The sequence below is a fragment of the Procambarus clarkii genome, chromosome 69 (assembly GCF_040958095.1).
Source record: "Procambarus clarkii isolate CNS0578487 chromosome 69, FALCON_Pclarkii_2.0, whole genome shotgun sequence".
In the NCBI taxonomy this organism is placed as follows: Eukaryota; Metazoa; Arthropoda; class Malacostraca; order Decapoda; family Cambaridae; genus Procambarus; species Procambarus clarkii.
In genome coordinates this window covers 13,080,474-13,103,917 of record NC_091218.1, presented here as the reverse complement: position 1 = coordinate 13,103,917, position 23,444 = coordinate 13,080,474, and the positions used below count along the sequence as shown (strand labels likewise).

Genomic DNA, 23,444 nt, shown 5'->3' with positions numbered 1-23,444 from the left:
CTGTACTCTGAATTTAATGTTTTATTTATTTATTACATAAAAGTAGATAAACAGTCAACATGAGATCAGACGACATGAACCAACTAACACTTGCACACTGTGTGGTATGTGTTGCCTAGAAAGCTCCCTCTGACAAATCTGAGCCTGGATGTCACTTCACTTCAGTACCTATACCCAACTTACTAAGTAATGCCACTAGCAAAATCCACAACAAAAATCACTGGAATTATTCCTCAACATTTTATATGACCTGAAGGGTACAACACTTTAATGTGCAGAGCATTTCCCATATAGTTTTGTTTAAATGCTGTATAATGTATTCATTACAGATTTGGAGGGTTGGTTGGATTTTTAGACATTTTTTTTTTTTTACTGTCACCATACCAACATGTCCAGATAAAGTGTGGTTTAGGGTAGAATAACGTATACTGCTTGCCCAATCTATCCTGGCTTACATTTATACATTTTTGTAATGTTTTCTTTCGAGATAAGCCATTAGATTCTTAAGTTATCAAAAGGATAAACTGAATATATTGTACAAGTTCGTACCTATCAGAAGAGCCGCAGCTCGACGTAGAGAAGGTTCTGAACTTTTGAAATACGCAGACGTAGCTTGAATGAAGAACCCCATGTGATCCTTCAAATCTGTTACCTGTAAGAGAAGTTTTATAAAATCAGTAATATAGAAAAATAAATGACAATGATGAGATTAATACAAATCTTTACCGGATACAAAAATGACCAAAATAATTTGAGCATATATGGTTATATATATCTTATACAGTGGTACCTCAGATTATGAGTGTTCCTGTTTACGAGTTTTCGGGTTATGAGCAGGATTTGCTCGGAAAATTTACATCGGAATACGAGCATTGCCTCGGAATACAAGGGTGTTGATACGCGTACAGCCCGACCTAGCGCGTGGTGGCACGGCGATCGCCCCTCAGTTTACCAGAGCCTTGCGCCCAGTGACTATCCCACCTGAATTCTTCACAAGGATTTACAGTTTTTTGTTGGATTTTTGGCCATTTGAGCATAAAAGTTGTTATTATATATCTCAATATAGGTCCCAAGAAAGCCAGTGGTAAGGTTCAACCTAAGAAAATAGTTGGGAGTAGAGGCAGTAGAGGATGTCCCTTCCTCATTAAGAAAATGTGTGAAGTGTGGGAAGAACTGCAAAGTTTTGTTGAAAAAAGTCACCCAGATAAAGCTGTAGCAGGCCATTGCATTGACCTTTTAAATGACAATGTGATGTCTTACATCACATTGTCAACCACACGGGGGTTTCTATAGGCCATTGCTCCTCATAAGAGGCACGAGGAGGCCAGGTTCTGGCTCGTGGTTCCCGGTAGGCCCACAGAACTCCATACACCTGACTGATGCCAAAGTCTGACATTAACACATCAGCCCAGATAGCTCCGGGGAGCCGACGAGGCTCCCCCCCCTCCCAGAAAACTAGATATAAAACCATTGAAAGACAATGAAATACTTAAACAAAATTTATTAGCAGTAGTCCCCGCCACACTGCTTGACTGGAGCACACTGCCGCTGGTGTGTACTCTATCAGCACCTGAAGATTCCCATACTTCCTCATTCCATCACGGCCAAAGTATGTCACATACAATATATTACCCCCTCCCCCTCCCTCCACCATGATCAGAGTGCATTGTAACAATACAAGAAAAACTGAATTTTTTGTAATAACTTTTTCTGTACAAGGGGGACTTGTCATATTTAACTGTGGCACAGCAGAGTGGTCAAAGAGGTTTCCCGAGCCAACAACTGACTATTCCTAGGATACAATCCACAAGTCACTAACTCCTAGGTTCATATAACCTGCTAGGTGAACAGTATTATTCACCTATTCATGGGATGTCATGAATTCACATTCATGGGATGGAAATATTCCCTACATCTCGCTCTGCCTGGGACCAAGACATCACATGTCATAACCTATTTCATTAACCGCATACCCTTGCTGCATAGTGTGACGCCGAGGGGAAAAAAGAGGTTGAAGAGTGGAATAATGTGATGATCGAGACAAACATCATTATTCTCTTCATATATTACTGCTTTTCTATTAAGTAAAACAAAGTCTTCTTTAGAACAAAAATCTGAACAAGGTTCATATACAATACAATACAATACAATACAATTTTATTTAGGTAAGGTACATACATACAATAAATATTTACAAGGATTGTTTACTTAGGTATAGCTAGTACATACAATGCCTAAAGCCACTATTACGCAAAGCGTTTCGGGCATCATATGGTTATGGTGAGATCATATGGTTAACCAAGGTTATGTTAACCATATGGTTATGGTGAGATCATATGGTTAACCAAGTAAGCTAGTGGTTAAGCAATTCACCCACTCACAATGGTTTGAACACTATTTCAGCTTATCACCCAAACCCCACACATGAAAAGAAAAAGTAACAACAGTTCAGTCTGTTCTGAACACTTATGTCATGTTGATAACAGTCTTGGATGGAGAGAAATGTAATCACTGTCTTTTCATTTCACGTGTGGGAGGATCAGAAGTGATCAACCACAGTCACGTTATTGTGATATTCCTTGCAGCCAGTAAGTCACAATAACATGGGTGAAAACTAGACACCAAACCCACAAATCTAAAAATAAAATATTTTATGACTTTTTGGTCTATTTGGGACCATTATTGCACGACTTGATAGTGGTCTGGGATAGGCCAAGTTATCAATTCTTTTATTTTCAGAGTTTTTGGGTTGGATAACTTCTTATCTGCTTATTTTACTCTTCAGCAAGATTTGAAAATAGAAAATATTATAAAAGGAGACAAAGGGTGATAAATACTGTAGTGCCACGTAAATAAAATGTGAGAATAATAAGTACTGTCATTACTACAAGTTTTTAACTGGAATTGCCTGACTTACCATATGTTTAGTGAGATCAGTAATAAACTGCTGATAATTTAAAACACCACTAGGGATCAGGTGATTCTGGAACATTGAATTCATTGCCTCCGAGCCCAGGTGGGGACCTAGTGCCTGCAGCGCACTCTTGCACATCTAAAAAAATTACAAAATAATGAGTTATTGTACATGTCTCAAACATGGGTTAGAATACAATAATATACTAATGTACAGTATAAGAAAACGTATGACCACAAAAGGAAATGAAACCTATAACACTGCCATCATATGTTTGCGCATTATTCATCATATAATATACAAATGGTCCAGTTGATTCTTGATGCTCTTCCAATATCTTATATGGTTCAAACTTATACATCATATAAATTATACTATTAAAATAGCTTGTGTTCAATGTTTGGATTTGTGTGTTTGTATGACAACGAATGTCATTCATATCAAAGGTGTAATGTTCTCAAAATGTTATTAATTAATTAAGGCAATAAAATTTGTATTATAATGTAATTAAATTTCAACTAATTTTAATTGGTATGAAAAAAATTAACCAGTTCATACAGGAAATGCAAAATATACTTTACAATAAACCAGACTTGTTAATGATGCCACCCATCCTCCTAGCAACTATTTTTTTTTTAATTTTTTTTTTTTTTGAGATATATAGAAGAGTTGTTACATTGTTGTAGAGCCACTAGTACGCGGAGCGTTTCGGGCAAGTCCTTAATCCTATGGTCCCTGGAATACGATCCCCTGCCGCGAAGAATCGTTGTTACAACCAAGTACACACTTTACACTTGTTGAGTTAAACAGAGGTTACAGTTAAGGATTTGCGCTCAGTAAATCCTCCTCGGCCAGGATACGAACCCATGACATAGCACTCGCGGAACGCCAGGCGAGTGTCTTACCACTACACCACGGAGACTGGTAACTATGTGCTTGAACATACACAGATAGACTGGTGCAGTCAACAATGTTCCCATTTTGTACTACCATAGCTTATTCATTTTCTAGAGGCACGAAAAATAACCCAAATCTAAACTTAAAACATTCCTAGGCCTACTATAGCGCATACATATACAATACATATTTACATGAATTTACCCGAGGGCCACTAACACTAGTGGTCTCGATGAGGGCAGGAAGTCAGCGGCTTATCAAAGGACCTCCTCCCCATTTGCCCTGGTAGTCTTTTCCATTTGGATTTTAAAATTTAACAGTTTTGGCATTTACAGCTTCGGTGGGTAGGTAGTTTCATGGCTTAATAACCCTGTGGATGAAAAAGCATCTCCTGTTCCCAGTCCTACACTGTGGCTTGTTGAGCTTGAAACTGTTTCTCCTTGTTCATGTTACATCTGACATTTTGAAGAAATTGTCTGGATCAACATCCTCCAAATTGTTCAGTATTTTGAACGTTTCAATGACATCTGCCCTGTCATGCCTGGTTTGCAGTGTTATTAGCCCCGTGGTCCCTCAACCGTTCGCGATACCAGAGTTGACTTGGCTCTTGAATGATTTCTGTTACCCGGTGTTGCACCTTCTCCAGAGCAGCTGCATCTTTTTGAAGATAAGGTCTCCATGTCTGGATGCAATAATCCAGGTGGGGGCACACCAGAGAATTGTACAATTGAATGTCTATCTTATTTTACTTAAAAGTCAAAAGGTACACGTGAATATTCCTAGGGTTTGATTAGCTTTTTTTTTTTTTTTTTACTGCTGCTCCCACTTTTGCAACTTTCAGAGAATGATTCTGACTCCAAGGTCCCTTTCTTCATCAATCTGCTGCAAGGTAATGCTGTTAATTTGGTAGTTATAGCGTGGAGTGTTATGTCCCACATGCTTTTTAATATCAATAAATGCAAGCATTTGCCAGTCTTCTGACCATTTGTGGAGTTCATGTAGATATTTTTGTAAGGTGTCAATATAATTTTCACTTCCCACTTTACCATAAATTTTACTGTCATCTGCAAAGTTGATGATGATGTTTGTAATATTCTCATCAATGTCACCGATTAATCTTAGTTATGCTAGTTTCTTCGTTTCCTTTTCCTCTGCGAGGCGTTCTTCGCGTTTACCAGCTAGATGTTTGGTAGATCTAATTGATTTACTTGTTTGGTTGATGCCGCTGCTAGATTTGGTGGTAGATCACATTTTACCAGCTAGATGTTTGTTTTGGATCACACATAGTGCTCGTACGCCATTGCTCTCTGCACCTCTCTGAGGGGAAGGGGGGGGGGATGCGGTTCTAGTCCCCAGTAAGCTAAGAAATCAAAGTGACTGATGGCCCCAAACTAATAAAGCACTAATCAGTTCGGATAGTTTCAGGGAGCCTCTGGGGCTACCCCCAAAAAAGGACGTTTCATTACATTCAACACTGGATTTTACTACCCGTGTCATCCATCTAGTTTACTGAACTAGTTCAAAATGTGCACCAAAAAGGAGACTTCCTTCTTTTTGGCACATATTTTGAACGAGTTCAGTAATGACCTTTTTGAAATTTTCCAATGATGCCTCCATGTCATGATCACCTATCAGCTCCCTCCATGTAGTGTTTTATAATTCCTCTCTCATTCCTTGATAGTTTCCTCGATGGTAATCTAGAAAGTCATCATCCTGGACCTTTATGCGAGTTTCCGTAATTGTATTACATCTTAGAATATTGTGATCACGCGATGGGGTCAGCTTTTTCCCCTACATGAATTTGATAGATCATGCCCTCTTCTGGTGTTAGCACAAGGTCCAGAATGCTGTTACCTCGTGTGGGCTCTACCACATGTTATATGATAAAGGAGTCATGCACTAGATCAAGAAATTATTTTCATTCTGCTTGCGATTTTAGATTTACCCAATCTATTGTCTCATGGTTAAAGTTGCCCATTCTAAGAGTTTGGGTTTGTGATGCAGCATTTATCACATTTATTTAGATCGGTAACTTTTGCTGGTGTTGCTGTGTCAGCCCCGTAGCATACTTCCACTGTCAGTATATTGCACCATACAGTACAGACTGAGGATCCCATGGTGTTTAGTTCCTCATTGGTGTTTGCATTGAAGTCCTCTTTCACATAAATTTTACACCACCTGCTCTTGTTGTTCTATCTTTTCTGAAAGTTGGACGAGACCCTGGGAAGTGGAATTCCCCTTTCAATAATGTCCTCTCGTCTCCATGTTTCACAGATGCCATTGATGTTGGGATTCTTGGCCTCAGCACATGCACACAATGCAACAAATTTATTCACTAGGCTTCTGGCATTTGTGTAGAAATAATTTAAATTTCTTACGTTGTTCCTATTGGGCCGAGATATAGCTCCTGGATTCTGTGCATTACTATTCTGTTCATTGTCACTCCAGTTTTGTGCCCGTTTGTCTTCTGAGATATATAGGGTTAATTCCGCCCGACTGGGTGACGGACTATGGCATCTCCTCCATCTACAGTACTATCAAGATCGCCCATCCTCTCCTGATCTTTTGCTTTGAATCTTTGTATGTGTCTGAGTTTATTAACTCCTTTAGCTTGCCTCTTAGTACTGTCATATTTTTGCTATTCAACTGTAAGGTCTGGGGAGATACAGACTTGGTTATACCCTTTAAGATCTTTCAGTTTATGCGCACTGTTGAGTATCCTCCTTTTGTGTTCAAAGTTTGCAATGGTTATGCGTACCAGATTCGCTTCGGGAATCTGGAAATCTTCGGGAATCACTTTGGGGAAACCTCCCAACATTGGACAGACTAAAATACCCCTCGTTTCCCATCAGTTTCACTATCATTTCCTCAATGATTTCCTAATCATTCCTCCCCTCTTCTTTTGCAAGGTTCCTTATTACAAGGTTGCTTTTTCATCCTCTATTAGTCATTTATTAATGCTATAAGTGCTTGGATAGGTTAAGTTTGGTTATTCAGTTACATTTTCATGTTTTTAGTAACATTTGGGGTACTTCAATAATAAAATGTAAACTCTTTGGTCTGACAGTCCATATTTGTATGTTTAGCCAAATAGTTGTGATAAGTACTGTCATTACTGGAGGTTGGGCTGAATTGTGTGTTGCTGTATTATGCTAATAAAGCTTTCATTTCCACTGTCAGAGACAGGAGGAAACCTGGATTTTGACTTATCGAGGGCCCCTCATCCTAAGCCAACTACTGACCTTTCCCAGGATGCAACCCACAACAGTTCTTACATTCTTGTACAGCCACTAGCACGCAGAGCATTTCAGGCAAGTTCTTAATCCTATGTTTCCCGGAATATGACCCCGCCAAATCATTTAACAACCAGGTACCATTTTACTGTTGGGTTAAACAAGAGGCTACAGTTAAGGATTTGCACCCAGTAAATCCTCCACGGCCAGGATATGAACCCAGGACAAAGCGCTCGGGAAACGCCAGGTGAATGTGTTAACCACTACACTATGGGGACATGTGAACAGACATATCAGGGGAAAGGAAACATGCCCAACCATTTCTGTCCTGCCCTGGGACTTAACCCAGTCCCCTCAATTGTGAGCTGTGGACATAGACTACTGTGCTACAGGACATTTCTCAGATGATCCCGGACACTTTCCTTGTGTCGGTTCTCTCCTGAGATTTAGTGGTTTGCTTGAGGGCTGCATTTGAGTGCAAGTGGCTCAAGTTAGGGAAGCCAGTGTTTGTGAAGTGCTGTTATCTGGTGGTGGTCAGGAGTAGCAGCCAGGCAAGACAACCACAAATTTGCAAGAATTTGGGATACCTGAATTCTTGACTGTATCCAGAATTGTACTGAATCCAGAATTGTATTGTATCCAGAATTGCCAAACGTCTCCAGAAATTGCAAGAATTTTGGATACAATTAACAGCCCAAGAATTACCAGTTTTGTAGAATTCCAATTCTACAAACTGATAATTCTTGGGCTACCAATTGTCTGAATGGGTTTCTGAGTTTTTATGAGTATGCTAACTGGCAGTCATTCTAGACTGCATTGAATATTCTCGAAAGTCTTCCCTAGCCACAGAAATGACCCGACTGTTGTCAAGTCGGATAGGAGTTAAAAGATAGGAGAGATGGTGCAAGATTATTCGTAATTGATATATAGGCAATGCCATGATGCCATCAGTAGCCCCGACTGTGATGTCACCGACAATTCTGAAAGGTTACTGCTCCTTATTAAATGACATCGTCCGCATTAGTCTATACTGACCAGAAGACAGCTTCCAGTAACCCTCAAGAACCATATATGATTCAACAGAGATACAGTACTGTAATTCCTCTGTCAATGATGCAATGTACTGCTTGCCTGACAAAGTCATGAGCCTTAAAATGAAGGTGCACAGGACACAGCTGTGGGAGTGGCAGAATTGTAGTACAGAAATGAGTAAAAGCAGGCCATCTGGTTTGTAAAGTTTTCAAAACAGTTCTAGTGTTACCAACATAACTTGTTAATTCTAAGAATATATCATTTGAATCACAACCTACCACAACTGTTGGATGATGAGGATCTGCTAAATGAATTAAAGATGCCAGCAGATGCAGATGGAGTTGTTCTCGGAACTCTTCGGTGCCTCCAACTGATGCAGCCAAACCCCGTAAAACGCCCAAGCCCGCTTCACGCACTTCACCCGATGACTAGAGAAATACAAATTTTAATATACTGTACTATGCTCCCTTTGAATCTTATTTCCTATACTACCAGTTTCACCTTACAGTACAGTATAGTACTTCCACCTACATTTTTGTCAAACAGTGGAAATAATTAATTTAAAACTACACTGCTGTCAAGTAAATAGCTTAAAAACATGAAATAAAATACTGTACACAATGAAAATCACAATAACAATCAATCTATGAATGAATATCGAGGCTGTAGGACAATCAAATCTGCACCCCCGATCAACTAGGGGGTCCAGTCAATAGTGTGCGCGCCTGAGGCATTGTACAGCCTCAATACTGTATTTATTAATGAAATAAAATATTTGTATTTAAAATCCAATTTGTGAACTTACTTTCTCTGAGAAGAGTCTGATCCTGATTAGGAGCGTAGGCGTGTGCTGAAGCACAGTTTCCTGTGGGAGACGTGGGAGGAGAGCAGCAAGTCCCCTCAAGGCCTCGAGAGCTACCTGTGTTTCTAGTCCAGTTCCATCCGAGCCACAGCTGTCACGCTGGTCCGTTGCTTCCACCAGAGCTGTTATGATCTCTGTTAACTTTTCCGACACCTGTAAGATATTTTAACTAAAATACTCTACTATATAGTATTGGTAAGCCACGTAAATAGTCACATAAGACACCTAGACCATTTGCCTTCCTCCCCCTAGTTCCTGCGTGTCACTTGAGGCTGCATTCTCTACACAGCCACCCTCTCTCACTTGTGGTACACCGTTCTTTGACACACACAATACAACACATTCTCCTGCTCTCAGCATTTTGTACTCTCGACCATAGTCAGGAACGTTAATTAAGGAACAGGCAGAGTTATTGACATGTGTGTCTAAATTTAACAATTTCAACACCTCATCACATCTGTCCCTTCACCTTCTGCTGGTCCCTCGGTGCCCTCCTGGCCAGCGTGCTAAAGGCAGCCTCCCACCTCCAGAACAAATGTGGCTGTCACTGAGTACACATTCTACCACAACACCTGCTACAAGACATACTTGTCCAACTTGATCCAGCCTAGAATAATCAACCTTGCCAACTGCTTTTAGATTCTTTTGACAGTTACACAACCTCCTTCACATTTCCAGAATCACCAGGAAATTTAAGTCCAGTCCCTTAAATGATCATTGTCCTTGGCTCATTACATTTCCCGTCTCTCCCAGTAGCATCTCTGCATTTCATTCCCTCATCTAGCTGATCTCGACTTGGTTGCCCTGGCAGTGTTATTTTGCTTGCTCTGTGTTACTATGAGCACCTTTTAATATATGTTTTCTCAGATGGGCTACTACTAAGCAGGCCTCCTTCCTCTTCCCCCATGTCTGTGCCTATTCATTGTGCATCTTTGGGACTTTATTGACCACAGTCAGCAGAGCCATGGTCGAATAAACATCTATGTTTTCTTGGTGGTGTCTCGGTCTATTGCTAATTTGCTTTCCTGGAGGCCAGTCTTTGCCCCTGGTTCACTCTCCTATTTTAGTTCACACTCAGTGACCAAGTTAACATTTTTCTCATGATTACTCCACAGTAGGATCATTTACTTGGTACATTCACCTTTAACCTCGTTTTGTGTGTGCGCCCATGACAATAGCTTCGATTCTCATTTACCACATGTTCCTTGCTCCCTGCACTCTCAGATTTTTCACTCTTCCTATTTTACTCCAAGTCCTTTGTTCTGCTGTGTCTTAGGACACAAGTGAGGAGGAACTCTAACAGTTTGATCATATATTCTTTCACAGCTAACCTGGCATTCTAAAACTCTTAAGTGTGTGTGTGTGTGTGTGTGTGTGTGTTTTACCTTTCCCATAGCTCGCCGCATTCTTCAACTGGGCCTCCTTTATCCAATTTGTTTTAATCCTTACAAGTTCTTTAGTTATTTCAAGAAATTCCACCATAAGATACCCCACCAATTCCATGATTGACTAGGAGCAACCATCAGCCAGTCATCGAGGTTGGCTGGAACCCCTATCACTTAATCAAGGTGAATCAGTTGGCAACTATCTCCCACAATACAATTGAGACGGTTGATGAGGAATCCAACAACAACTGAGAGGGTTGTTGTTGGAGGAACATGCCTGCTGCCCTGGGAACATGAGCCAAACATAGGACACACAGCAACCCCATCTCCCTGCAATGTCCCTTTCCTCTCTATCCCCACACTCCATCTTAATGCGTCATCTGCTCCATCTTCTCTACTCTTCATGCTCTCCCCTACTCCTCATGCTTCCCCCTACTCCTCAATGCCCCCCTCCCCCCCATCATCACATTTTCCAGATTTCCTTCCCAAAACCTGGGCTCTAGGCGACTTGAACCGCGGACTCCCCGCATGCAGACCAAAGCTCTATCGACTGAGATATTGAGTAGTTTATTCCTACGGATGTGTGGATGACAATTTAGATGACGTGGGCGTGGATCACTAATTCCTCAAAGCTTCAGTAGTAGTCAGGGAAAGTAAAAAAAATTCCAGTTTGGAAATAGTATGCTGCTTCTGGAAACTTTCCATATTAAGTCTACTCAATAGCTCGGTCGATCGAGTTTCAGCCTCACACACGTGGAGTCCACGGTTCAAGTCTCTCGGAGCCCAGACGAATGGAATGTTTATGTTCACAGAAGTGTGGATGACAATCCAGATGTCTTCTTCGTTCTCTCCATGTGGAGGGTAACATGTGAATGATGGTATGTGCATATGTCTATTGTACCCTTAAGGGTTAAGACTAGGCTCTTGTATTTTGTGGTATATATTATTTGGGTGAATTTCTATGTGAATGTGGGTGGTGTATAAATGTAGTGGGCAAGTGTCGTGGGTTCCTACCTAACCTAGCATTACTTATCCAACGGTATCAATGGTAAGCAACATCTAGCCCTAGAGGCTCCATCTCTCTTCTAATATACCACAGGGTGCTTTTACACTTCCTAATGCTATAATGCCCCATTAAATATTCATGCTTGTAACTCTGCATTAGCCATTAGTGAAGGTGCAGACAGACTAGGATTATTGCAATATCATTAGAGAACTTGAATACAAAACAAGTATGAAGAATTGAGAAGTACAGTAAATCCAGAAAAAGCAACGAATAGGCAATTTGAAGTTGTGGAAAGATATTATTTATAATGACCAAAATAATTATAACATGCAGTGGATATGAAGCATGATCAGAAAAGCATAAATATTATAATGGAAACATGAAATGAAAAGACCTAAATTTGATAACAAGACTTTACAAGCATCTAAAGAAAGCAGAATACATAGAAATAAATCTGGTTGGATAAAAATAAGAACTGCCTTGTACGGGCTGATAGGAACTGCCTCGTACGGGTCCAATTTTCCCCGATTTACCCGAGCCATGAAAACACCTTTTTAATATTTCGTCCTAGGGCTTCTGGCTGGCTCAGTTCCGAGTGAGCAACCATGGGTGGCGCACGCGCCTCTGGCTCCCAAACACCTGTCCGATGTGGTGTTGAAAGATTGCTCTCTGTCTGTGAAATTCAGACCTTATTGTTTGAAGAACATAAAGGTCATGATATTGATGAAACTAGGCACAATAAGGACCTAACACAAGGGTCGGATACTAGTGATACAGCACCGATGAGTATGATACAGCGAACTTGTTCAGTAATAGCAGAGCACCACTAGTAGCTGAACGCCACTCATGCTCACTCGTGTTATCTCCAATTTTTATAGATACATAGATGAATCATTTTCTAGTTTCAGTGATGATGCCTCCGATACAAGTAGCATAGATGAACAGTGTTAGCGGCTTCCATGGTGGTGTTATCCATAGATCTTTTCAAGAATAGCTGAATCTCTTCCAAAATACCCGAGTCTCTTCCTCAATACCTGAATCTCTTCCAGAATACCTTACAAAGCAATCTTTTCAAGACTACCTTACACTTCACAAGCTTGGCTACATACCACCTACAGGTACTAAAGCCAAGGGTGTACGCGAGTGCGCTACTTGCAAGCATTCAGAATGAAGAAACAGGAAGCAAAAATCTGTTTGTACCTGGAGCAATGAGAGCGAAGTCACGCTGTGTACCATCTTCTTGAGGTTATCTTGAGATGATTTCGGGGCTTTTTAGTGTCCCCGCGGCCCGGTCCTCGACCAGGCCTCCACCCCCAGGAAGCAGCCCGTGACAGCTGACTAACTCCCAGGTACCTATTTACTGCTAGGTAACAGGGGCATTCAGGGTGAAAGAAACTTTGCCCATTTGTTTCTGCCTCGTGCGGGAATCGAACCCGCGCCACAGAATTACGAGTCCTGCGCGCTATCCACCAGGCTACGAGGCCTGGTGGATAGTACCGAGTGTGTAATACAGTGTGTTACTGTGTAAATAGTGTGTGAAACTGTACATATTGAAATTTTAGTGAATTTTGAACAAGTAATATTGCAACAATAAACACTTATTGTGGACACATTACTGACATATGTACCAGTTTTATGGAATATTATGAACATTCTACTGTATAAAAATTGTAAAAGGACACAAATGTGCATCATATACAATAAAAAAAAAAATGCATTGGAAATACATAAAACAAATAATTGAAAATATATTTGTGGCAACTCGCGGTGCTTGAATGGCCCACGCGACCGCCTCTGGGAGGTTCATGCACGGGCAACCAGCCCGTGATGGCGTCACACGCCCACTTCTCCACAGCCAAAGAGGAATTTTTTAGTTTTTTTTTACATGTACCTGTTCAGGGAATGGAATTTATCCTTTTCTAAAGATCAAAGAATTTTTTGCAAACACTTGATTCTCGGCGCACAGGGGGAATGTCCCAATAAACGAAGTACATCACAGTGGTTAATGCCAACCAGAAAGTGGAAGAGAGAGAGAGAGGTGGGGGGGGATGTTACTTAGATTTAAAGATTACCATCTTGGGCAATAATTTATGCAGGTGCATCACACACAGAACAATGTGCACATTACATAGAACCAGCCAAAATCAAAGTCAACCTTGAGTACTTTATCAAACTAGGCAAAGATGCACTCTCAAACTCACAAGAGCTAACAAACAGTGTCACTGCTCATCATGACTTACCCAAAGCCATTGAGGGAAAAAGCACTAGAATAGAAATAAAATACACAATATAAAAAAATAATAATTCTATGACCAAATTTAAAATTAGAAATGCAAAATGTGCCAGCAACCAAAAGTTATAAAATGCAGATTATTTAATAAAGTAAACAACCTTGAAACAGAGATAATTTTGTTCCCACTATTTTATGTACTGGTATTCCTCCTCTTAGAATTTTCAGCATTTTGTTAATTTATTAAAAATAAGGTATATGGTTCAAAATTATCTCTTAATGTGAATTAATACTTAACTTAATTTGTGCAATTATCAATTGCATTTCAATAACATAATCCATAAAATATTATGCACACTTAGCAAGCAAGCATTATTCTACCCAAAAGTTCCAGCATCAGTCCTTTGAAGATTGCTAGGTTACAGTATATATTTTGTAGACCTTCCACTGTTGTTCACATCAAGGGATGTTTTCATACATAATCGAAGTGTGGGGGCTGGCAACACTGCGCGTTTCAACACATGGGTTTAGGAGAGCAATTCAGTACATAGTATGTGCTTACCTATGAATGACTATGGGAGAGCGAGATCAAGTTCTTTATGTCCCCTGCCTCCTTGCTATTTATAACTGGCATGCTAATTAACTTAACACTAACATAGCATTTCTGAGCATTAGAGAAACCTGGAGCTAGCATGGTCCTGTTTTGAACAATTGTTTCAGCTCTGTCCACAGAACCTTCGTGAAGAGAACATGTCACCTGCTGCTACAGCAACACACAACCAACTCACAAACCCGGCACCTCCTCAAAGGGAATATTCATGGATTATTCTAAGATATTAGCAATTTCTAAATTGTTTGCAATGAAAATAAGGTATCCCTGAATGATTCTGCAACATGAGTACTGTAATACAGTCGGGTTCATTCTCGACAAGAAATCGAGAATACCGGGTTTCAATCCTGGGCTGGACACAAGTGGTTATGTGCATTTCCCATCTTGAGGTTATCTTGAGATGATTTCGGGGCTTTAGTGTCCCCGCGGCCCGGTCCTCGACCAGGCCTCCACCCCCAGGAAGCAGCCCGTGACAGCTGACTAACACCCAGGTACCTATTTTACTGCTAGGTAACAGGGGCATTCAGGGTGAAAGAAACTTTGCCCATTTGTTTCTGCCTCGTGCGGGAATCGAACCCGCGCCACAGAATTACGAGTCCTGCGCGCTATCCACCAGGCTACGAGGCCCGTAGCCTGGTGGATCACCAAATTTGCCCCCATCACCAAATGACCTGTTCACATAGCAGTAAATATTTATCTAGGAGTTTGTCAGCTTGTTGTGGGGTTGCATCCTTGAAGGGGGTTGGGGGGGTTGGGGGGGTTGGGTGGAGAGGGAAGAGGAGGGGGGGGGTTGGGTGGAGAGGGAAGAGGAGGGGGGGGGGTCAGTAATTCGACCCTGTGGGGGGGGGGGCCCCATCCATATAAGCTGCCAGTATATATAGACTGGCTGCCTGTCTTCCGACACAATGAATTATCACATTATTGTATTATACAATGATGTCGTAAGTGGTATATAAAGTCTACCTTTTGTCGCTATTAATATAAATGTTTTTGTTTTAGCTAAAATATTAGTTTTATTTTGCTTAATTTGTGTGTGTTGTTTGTCAGTGACTGCAAGCACAATGTGTAAAACTGTATTAGAGAATGTTTATGCCATTGTGTATAAAGTTTTCCATTTCATTTTTGTGAGGGTAGTGTGTGTGCACCGACCCACTACCACAAAGGGGATTCGGACTTAACCCACTGAGGGTGTGTGTTGTGTAATTACCTAAGTGTAATTACAGGATGAGAACTACGCTTGTGGTGTTCCGTCTTCCCAGCACTCTTTGTCATATAACGCTTTGAAACTACTGACGGTCTTGGCCTCCACCACCTTCTCACCTAACTTGTTCCAACCGTCTACCACTCTGTTTGCTCATGAGCACCCATCTCGCTAGTTGATCTGGTGAGTGATAAATGATTTCCATGTTATATTATGTCCCATTTACCGTCTTTATATAAATGTACAGTAATGCACCCACACATTTGGTTTAAGTCCCGCCAACTCAAAATAATCGTGGCGGTCGCCGATTGTTCTCTCTTTCGTGTTTGAGGTGTGTATATATATATACCTTACATTTGTTCTGCATTTCAAATTTAAAATTAATGTACATGTACTGTTAGTAAGGAAATGGGGAAGCTTAGTTTATTTTGATAAAAGATTATTAGCCCCTCCTACTCCTTACAATGACAGAGTGGTGGCAAGTATCATCACTGCGGTTACATAGATTACCTGCAAAGAATTTTTATATTTTTTCTTTCATAGTCTGGCCTGGGTCTAGCTTTCCTTGGCAACTGCCTGGTCTATGAGACTGTTTGCTCTGTAGGTCTGCAGGGCCACAGTTATCACAGCCAGGCTAATATGGTAATTTCTGCAGAAATTTGTCAAGTTCTTGTAATTCAAGTGATATTTCATAGTTGGAGAATAAAAGTTGTGGACCTCTGTTGTTTACTGCATGTTCTCCACTTGTGCTAATGGCAGGGAAGGCAGGACGCACCCTAACTGCTACCTTCACACTCTTTCATGCTCTTAAAGAAAGACAACTATTCCCCCACTTCACCCGTAATCTGCATATTTCCATAACTTAATGAAATGAAATATAATAATAATGAAATTGGGATAATGAAATTTGTAGTTTTGAAAGATAATCGATAATTTGAAAGTGTAGTTACTGGATGAGAACTATGCTGGTGGTGTCCCGTCTTCCCAGCACACACTCATATAAAACATTGAAACTACTGATAGTTTTGCCTTCCACCTTCTCACTTAACATGTTCCAAGCACCAACCACTATGTTTGCGAAAATGAATTTTCTTATACTGTACTGTATGTCTTTTAAAGAAATATTTCTATTTTACATTTATATTTTTTAAAGCATTTTCATATACATCGTAATTTGTAGGTTGTGTGTGGTCTATTTTCTCCTATTCCACATTCCATACCATGGTATTTTATTCACATTAAATTCCATTTGCCAAGTGGTACTCCATATATTTATTTTGCCCAGGTTTTCTTAACCCCTTAACTGCGCGGCCTCCAAATATGACACCCCCCCCCAGTGCGCAGGAAATAAATTATCTGAAAAAATTATTTTCTGTTTTGAAAGTGTCAAAAACCCTTCCCCGAGTATGGGTATAGTAACAGAAGGTCGAAATTGTATGTACTTTGGCTGCTATGGGGTCCATAAGTTCGTGTGTGACATCATCATTCCCTGGTCGCCCGTGGCGTATGCCCCCAGGGCAGGTAGGGCGCTCGGGGCAGGGTGCATGGGTTGCCGCGAATATATTTTTGTTCATTTTATGTGCACAGTTCCAAATACATTTTATATGCTTTTACATGCCAGTCCTATGTATAATGAACATGTACACTATATTATGGCAGTAGAACATCTGTACTGTCCGAAGACACTGTGTTACGTGCATGACACTTGTGTACACATATTAGGCGCATATTTCCATTGTATCATGCTATGTATATATACAGTCTATTTACACACACTATAAACATTCACCATCAACACACTCGGAACTCTGCGAGGTCAGCTGCCACACCCTCACTCCTCCAACATCCCATCTCTCCCTCACTCCACCAACATTGCTCCTCCCACCATACTGCTATTGTTTGTATTACACTATTTACACACAAGTATACTTATCTACATGTTTTATTCAGCAGAACTATGCAAGTAAGCCGGTATTGTGTCCAAACTTTACAGTGGCCACCATACACTGCATGAGAAATCACACAGCAGCCAACAGACGACGCTACGATTACGTCACCTCCCTCACCAAAATAGCTCCTCCCAACATACTCTTGTTGCTGTTCCCTGGAAACACAAACCGAAACTGTCTCTATTTTCCGCTTGTTACAACTTGTAATAAAGTTGTTACATCTTGGCTTAACGTGTTTATGACGTATTAGAACGTTGTTACAACTTGCTATATTGGTTGTTATAACTGGTTAGGAGGTGTTAAAACTTGTTCGAACGTTGTACCAACGTCGTAGTTTCGGTGTGTGTTTGGAGGGTTATTACACTATATACACACACTGTATATACCCATGTACAAATGTGTTCACCATAGAGAACCACTAAGCTAGTATGAGCAAAACAAGAGTGGCTGCCCCACACACAGTGAGGCTACCTCGATTCTCTCCCTCGCTCCCTCACCACAATTCCTCCTCCCACAATACTACGCACGGTGCTTTTTATCACCACAATCATGCTGTTAACACAATACTGGTCACTAAATCCTATAAATACATAATTGACCTCAAGTTTATTTTGTAAAGGAACCTAAGAAGTCATTTGAAGATTCCTAGATGGACGAAATAATGCTGTGATGCTGTGGCTAGTGCTGTGAACATCGTGAACAGCATTGAATCACTAATATTTGAACATTGCACACAGTCATTATCACACTCAGGCTCTTCTGTAATACTATCATGGCTAAATAATACAAGCTATATTTTTTTTTACATTATTAGGCGATGCTGTGGTCACAAGCTGAACAGCAGTGCTGTGAGCTCATGCTGCGTGCGCCGGCCTTGGTTGCATACCGAGTACTGAGGCTCTCACACCCGGGAATATGGACCACGATTTTTTTCAAAGATGGCATCTGTTTACAAAAGCCCAGAGAAAGCTGATGTGAACCCCATGTAGCCGCGGGAGTTTTGAATGGAACGTGAAAAATACAAATACCCGGAGGTGCGTAGCGCACCCCAGACGTGGGCCTGCATGCGTGTTGCGCAGTTAAAGGGTTAAAGGGCATGATCATCTTTTAAGTTTCTTATCTTCCCAATTATCTTAGCATCATCAGCAAACATGTTCATATAATTCTGTATTCCTTCTGGTAGGTCGTTTATGAAGACAATGAACATTACCAGTGCAAGAACTGAACCCTGTGGTACTCCACTCATGACATTTCTCCAGTCCGATACATTGCCTCTGATTACTGCCCTCATTTTTCTGTCAGAAAACTGTTCATCCATGTTAAAAGCCTCCCTGTCACTCCACCAGTATGTTCCAGTTTCCAGAATCACCTCTTATCTGCAACTTTGTCAAATGCCATTTTTGGTCCAGGTAGATGCAGTCAACCCAACCATCTCCATTTATTGTTAATTATAATAATAAATAATAATAATTAAATAAATGTTTATTCAGATCAAAGTACACACATACAAGATGAGTTACAAACAGAATGTTAGATTTCTAGATAGAGCTAGTACATACAGTACTATGCCTAAAGCCACTAATACGTGGCTTTAAAACGCGTTTCGGGCAAGAAACGCTTTTCGTTTTTTCCAATATTTTAATTATTACACTTGTTAATGATACAGATCAATAATTAAGAGGGGGGTTAATAATTATGAATGATATTCTCCCGGCTGGTGGCAAGTATGATTAACGCTAAATGTAAAGTGTTCATAGGCTATCGCTTCTTACGCCACTCTAAGGGGGCCATGTTCTGGCTTATGGTCCCCAGTAGTCAAATAGAACTCTTCTACTGATGGCACCTAGTAGTGTGGCACTGATCAGTGTACTGTATGATATCTTCAGGAAGCCTCCGAGGCTAACCCCATAAAAGGTTGATTTGACACACAAAACATTAAAATATTAAAGAATTATCTCTATCTATTAGCAACTGATAACAAATATTACAGCCCAAGACAAACTATAGTCATGGTTAGATAACATCTATGCAGAGTGAGCTGCCAGTGTTGAGCATTCAGTACTGTTAAATCGGTAAGAGTGAAGTGCACGGTTCATCATTAAACAAAAGCAGTATTACACGAGTATAAAGGATGCTGAAGGAGTGATAGTGCAACATAAGGACCAGCACTGAAGGAGTGAGTGATGTCTAAATTTTAAATCTCTCAGTGAATCATGGTAAAGGTCAGTAGCAAAAATTCTGTGAAGTATTAAACTAGTAAATAGAATCTGAATGAAGTACATGCTCAAGGAGCATTATGTGGGAGTAGTAACAAAAGTGTCATCAAGGAAGGATGTATATAACTTCAAAGCAGCAGAGACAGAACATCATACAGTTCATGTTGTCCATGATGCAGGAACCCTGCATCATGGACAACACTGTGAGAGGACCTTTACAAACATATTTACTCAGAAGCGGAATGGTCCATTTGAGTGTAATACATCTACAGGCTGGAACCAGGACTATTCAACAAAGCAAAGTGCTAATTTAGTTTATTCCAATGGCTCTCCAACCCGTCCTCTCACCCAATGTGCATATATTTTGATGGAAATGATAAGATGGAAACCAACGCTGGTTTCCAGGCACCAGGCAACAGGCAAATGTTGCTAGATGAGGCAGCTGAACCATATGCAACATTTATCACATTGTGGAATAAACACATCCACATGATCTCATTGATTTTGTCTAAATTGATGAATATATCGGTGGTCGATGACATTCATTTGTGATGCATCACACCAGGACACCATCACATGCGTCTGTTCAACATTTCTCTGTCCAGTGCACATTATCATGACTTGTGAGTTCTATAGTAACTACTTGTCTACTGAAGGTGCCCATTAGACACAGAAATATATGTATCCCATATCAGATTTTTTTAGTCCCAGTTAATATCAACAGCCTTGGGTCTATCCTTGCAGTTATGAATCCAATTTTATACCACAAACATAGCAAGAGCACCGGACATGTTCTAGGGACTTGCCGATGTCAAGAACAACTTCACCTGGGACCCTGATCACCAAGCTTTCTTCAAAATAATACTGATAGTTCAATCATTCATCCCAGTTCTTGCACACTGTCTTTAAGACAACATCTTGTCTTTAAAGATTTGGCAATACATTCCACCAGCAGTATGGATATACTGTATGTGGAGAAGTATTCAGCACAGTTCCAGTTATCTAATTGACATTGTTACTTGGTACAGCATGGTGGCCTGACAGCTGAGTGGACAGCACTCGGGATTCGTAGTCCTGAGGTTCCGGGTTCGATCCGTGGTGGGGGCGGAAACAAATGGGCAAAGTTTCTTTCACCCTGATGCTCCTGTTCACCTAGCAGTAAATAGGTACCTGGAAATTAGACAGCTGCTAGAGGCTGTTTCCTGGGGTGTGTGTAACAAAATGGAGGCCTTGTCGAGGATCGAGCCGCGGGGGGCACGAAACCCCAAAATCATCGAGATAACCTCAAGAAGATAGCATGGTGGAAGTGGAACTACTGGCAGCAATATGGGCCATGAATATGTTCTGCACATTTCTACTAGGTCTACACACTACAACACTAAAATGTTGACTGATCATGAAATGCCAATTCTGAACGAGAATACTGTACTGTATATGAATTGGACTTGTGTACATTACCCCTACTGTCAGGAAATGTAGCGCAAGTTAATATTTACTTCATAGGGGGCAGAATACATATAGTCATACTGGATAGTATATGCAATATACAACAGCTGCACAAGAGGAAGTAAATGCTTTGCCTTCCAGTGTGAGAGAGCTGGCAAGACTGACAACAATCCCTCATGTTCAATATATGGTCAAGGAAATTATATATCTGTATTTAAAATTACTTAATTTAATTTACTTAAGTAAAAATTAACTTGCTCATCAACTCACTTGATCATTTTGAAGATGAGCAAAGTTGGCCAAGCCTCGTACTGCCAATCGCCGAACGTGCACAGAGCGGTCGTTCAGTCTTGATAATAAGCCATTAGTAATGTTCTCCAATAGTTCATAATTTCCACCACATTTCTCTGCTATTAACTGAAATGTTAAAAAAAAAATGATAATTAAATTACATTGGGCAGTGATAATGGTTATTATCCAGCCTCCCTTGTTGTACCACGAATTCTTCCTGCCTCATCTTTTATTTGATATATTAATCATCTCCAATCATTATTTTGCAACACAATCTTATAAATCCATTAATTTTATATGCACATAAATATTGAAGTTCAATCCTACTTCAGTGGCAGATGGCAACATGTTAATAAGGTTCCATTTAGAACTATTGACAAGATGTTCAAGGTAAATGTGCAAGTGAACAGTTACCTGAGCAAAGATCACTGCCACCGTAACTCTCTGCATCTCGTGTGCATGCTGAGTATCCAAAAAACTAACCAATTTCACAATATTTTTAGGAGATTCAAGTACCAACATCCTGTAAATAAAACAGTTTTGGTAAAAAACAGTAAATATGGCAGCAAAAACACTTTGTAAACAAAAAAGCGTTAAGTTTGGATGAAAAGCTCTTGTCTGTGATAATCACTTGGTTGCTCCCTTTGAGAAAATCCTGCTCCCCCATGGGGACATGAAGTCCAGCCTGGGCTAGTGAATTTCCCATCCCTGGGCACAGCCGAGGGTTCTTGCCGAACCGAACCACAGGATTCAGTTCTTGCACCAGTGATGTTTATTGTCTACATAAATGATCTACCAGTTGGTATACAGAATTATATGAACATGTTTGCTGATGATGCTAAGATAATAGGAAGGATAAGAAACTTAGACGATTGTCATGCCCTTCAAGATGACCTAGACAAAATAAGTATATGGAGCACCACTTGGCAAATGGAATTTAATGTTAATAAATGCCATGTTATGGAATGTAGAATAGGAGAACATAGACCTCAAACAACCTATATATTATGTGAGAAATCTTTAAAGAATTCTGATAAAGATCTAGGGGTGGTTCTAGATAGAAAACTATCCCCTGAGGACCACATAAAGAATATTGTGCGAGGAGCCTATGCCACGCTTTCTAACTTCAGAATTGCTTTTAAATACATGGATGGCGATATACTAAAGAAATTGTTCACGACTTTTGTTAGGACAAAGCTAGAATATGCAGCGGTTGTGTGGTGCCCATATCTTAAGAAGCACATCAACAAATTGGAAAAGGTGCAAAGACATGCTACTAAGTGGCTCCCAGAACTGAAGGGCAAGAGCTACGAGGAGAGGTTAGAGGCATTAAATATGCCAAAATTAGAAGACAGAAGAAAAAGAGATATGATCACTACATACAAAATAGTAACAGGAATTGATAAAATCGATAGGGAAGATTTCCTGAGACCTGGAACTTTAAGAACAAGAGGTCATAGATTTAAACTAGCTAAACACAGATGCCGAAGAAATATAAGAAAATTCACTTTCGCAAACAGAGTGGTAGACGGTTGGAACAAGTTAGGTGAGAAGGTAGTGGAGGCCAAGACCGTCAGTAGTTTCAAAGCGTTATATGACAAAGAGTGTTGGGAAGACGGGACACCACGAGCGTAGCTCTCATCCTGTAGCTACACTTAGGTAATTACACTTAGGTAATTACACTTAGGTAATTACACTTATTTAGATATCTTTGAAATTAGCTATCTTGTGAAATTACTGAAATTTCTCGGTAAACTGATGAAGAAGGGAGGCTTTCAGGGAGTGAGGGAGGCAGGCGGGTAGGGTGGAAAGCAGGGAGGCTGGAGTGGGTGAGGGGGGTTGTCTGGAGTAGGTGTGGTTTGTCTTTGAATGTAATGGGTATCAGCATGTGGGCGTCTACATTTATCGGTGTAGACATGTAGAGTGCTGCCGCTGGTAATGTCAGTCCTTGTGTACCAGAGAGATGGACGCTATGTTAACCCTAGCAAGGGAGTGGGTGGTGGTTGGGGAGGGTAGGGTCTTGGTAGGATGGGAGGGTCAGAGGTGGGGCAGGAGCTGTTTAATCATATTTGTTTACTTTTTTTTTGCTGTGGAGGACTAGTTACGAATTTTAAATAACACAACATAATATTTGAAAAGTATTTAGTTGGCTATTTATTCATTTAAATATTT

The 23,444-nt window shown here is 40.5% G+C and overlaps 1 protein-coding gene across 3 annotated transcripts in view; it reads right to left on the bottom strand.

Moving 5' to 3' along the window:
- c11.1 (maestro heat like repeat family protein c11.1) overlaps window positions 1–23,444 on the bottom strand; it is a 123,956-nt gene that overhangs the window by 6,379 nt on the left and 94,133 nt on the right. For 2 of the 3 annotated variants that reach the window (XM_045765299.2, XM_069311046.1), the window contains exons 19-24: window positions 21,687–21,795; window positions 21,252–21,398; window positions 8,882–9,091; window positions 8,355–8,504; window positions 2,918–3,052; window positions 550–652 (exon numbers count right to left, since the gene is read on the bottom strand). In XM_045765299.2, coding sequence (XP_045621255.2) covers window positions 550–652; window positions 2,918–3,052; window positions 8,355–8,504; window positions 8,882–9,091; window positions 21,252–21,398; window positions 21,687–21,795 — 854 coding nt within the window. Of the gene's footprint in view, window positions 1–549; window positions 653–2,917; window positions 3,053–8,354; window positions 8,505–8,881; window positions 9,092–13,533; window positions 13,594–21,251; window positions 21,399–21,686; window positions 21,796–23,444 lie in introns of those variants that run through there. The other variant, XM_069311047.1, reaches the window with a different exon arrangement.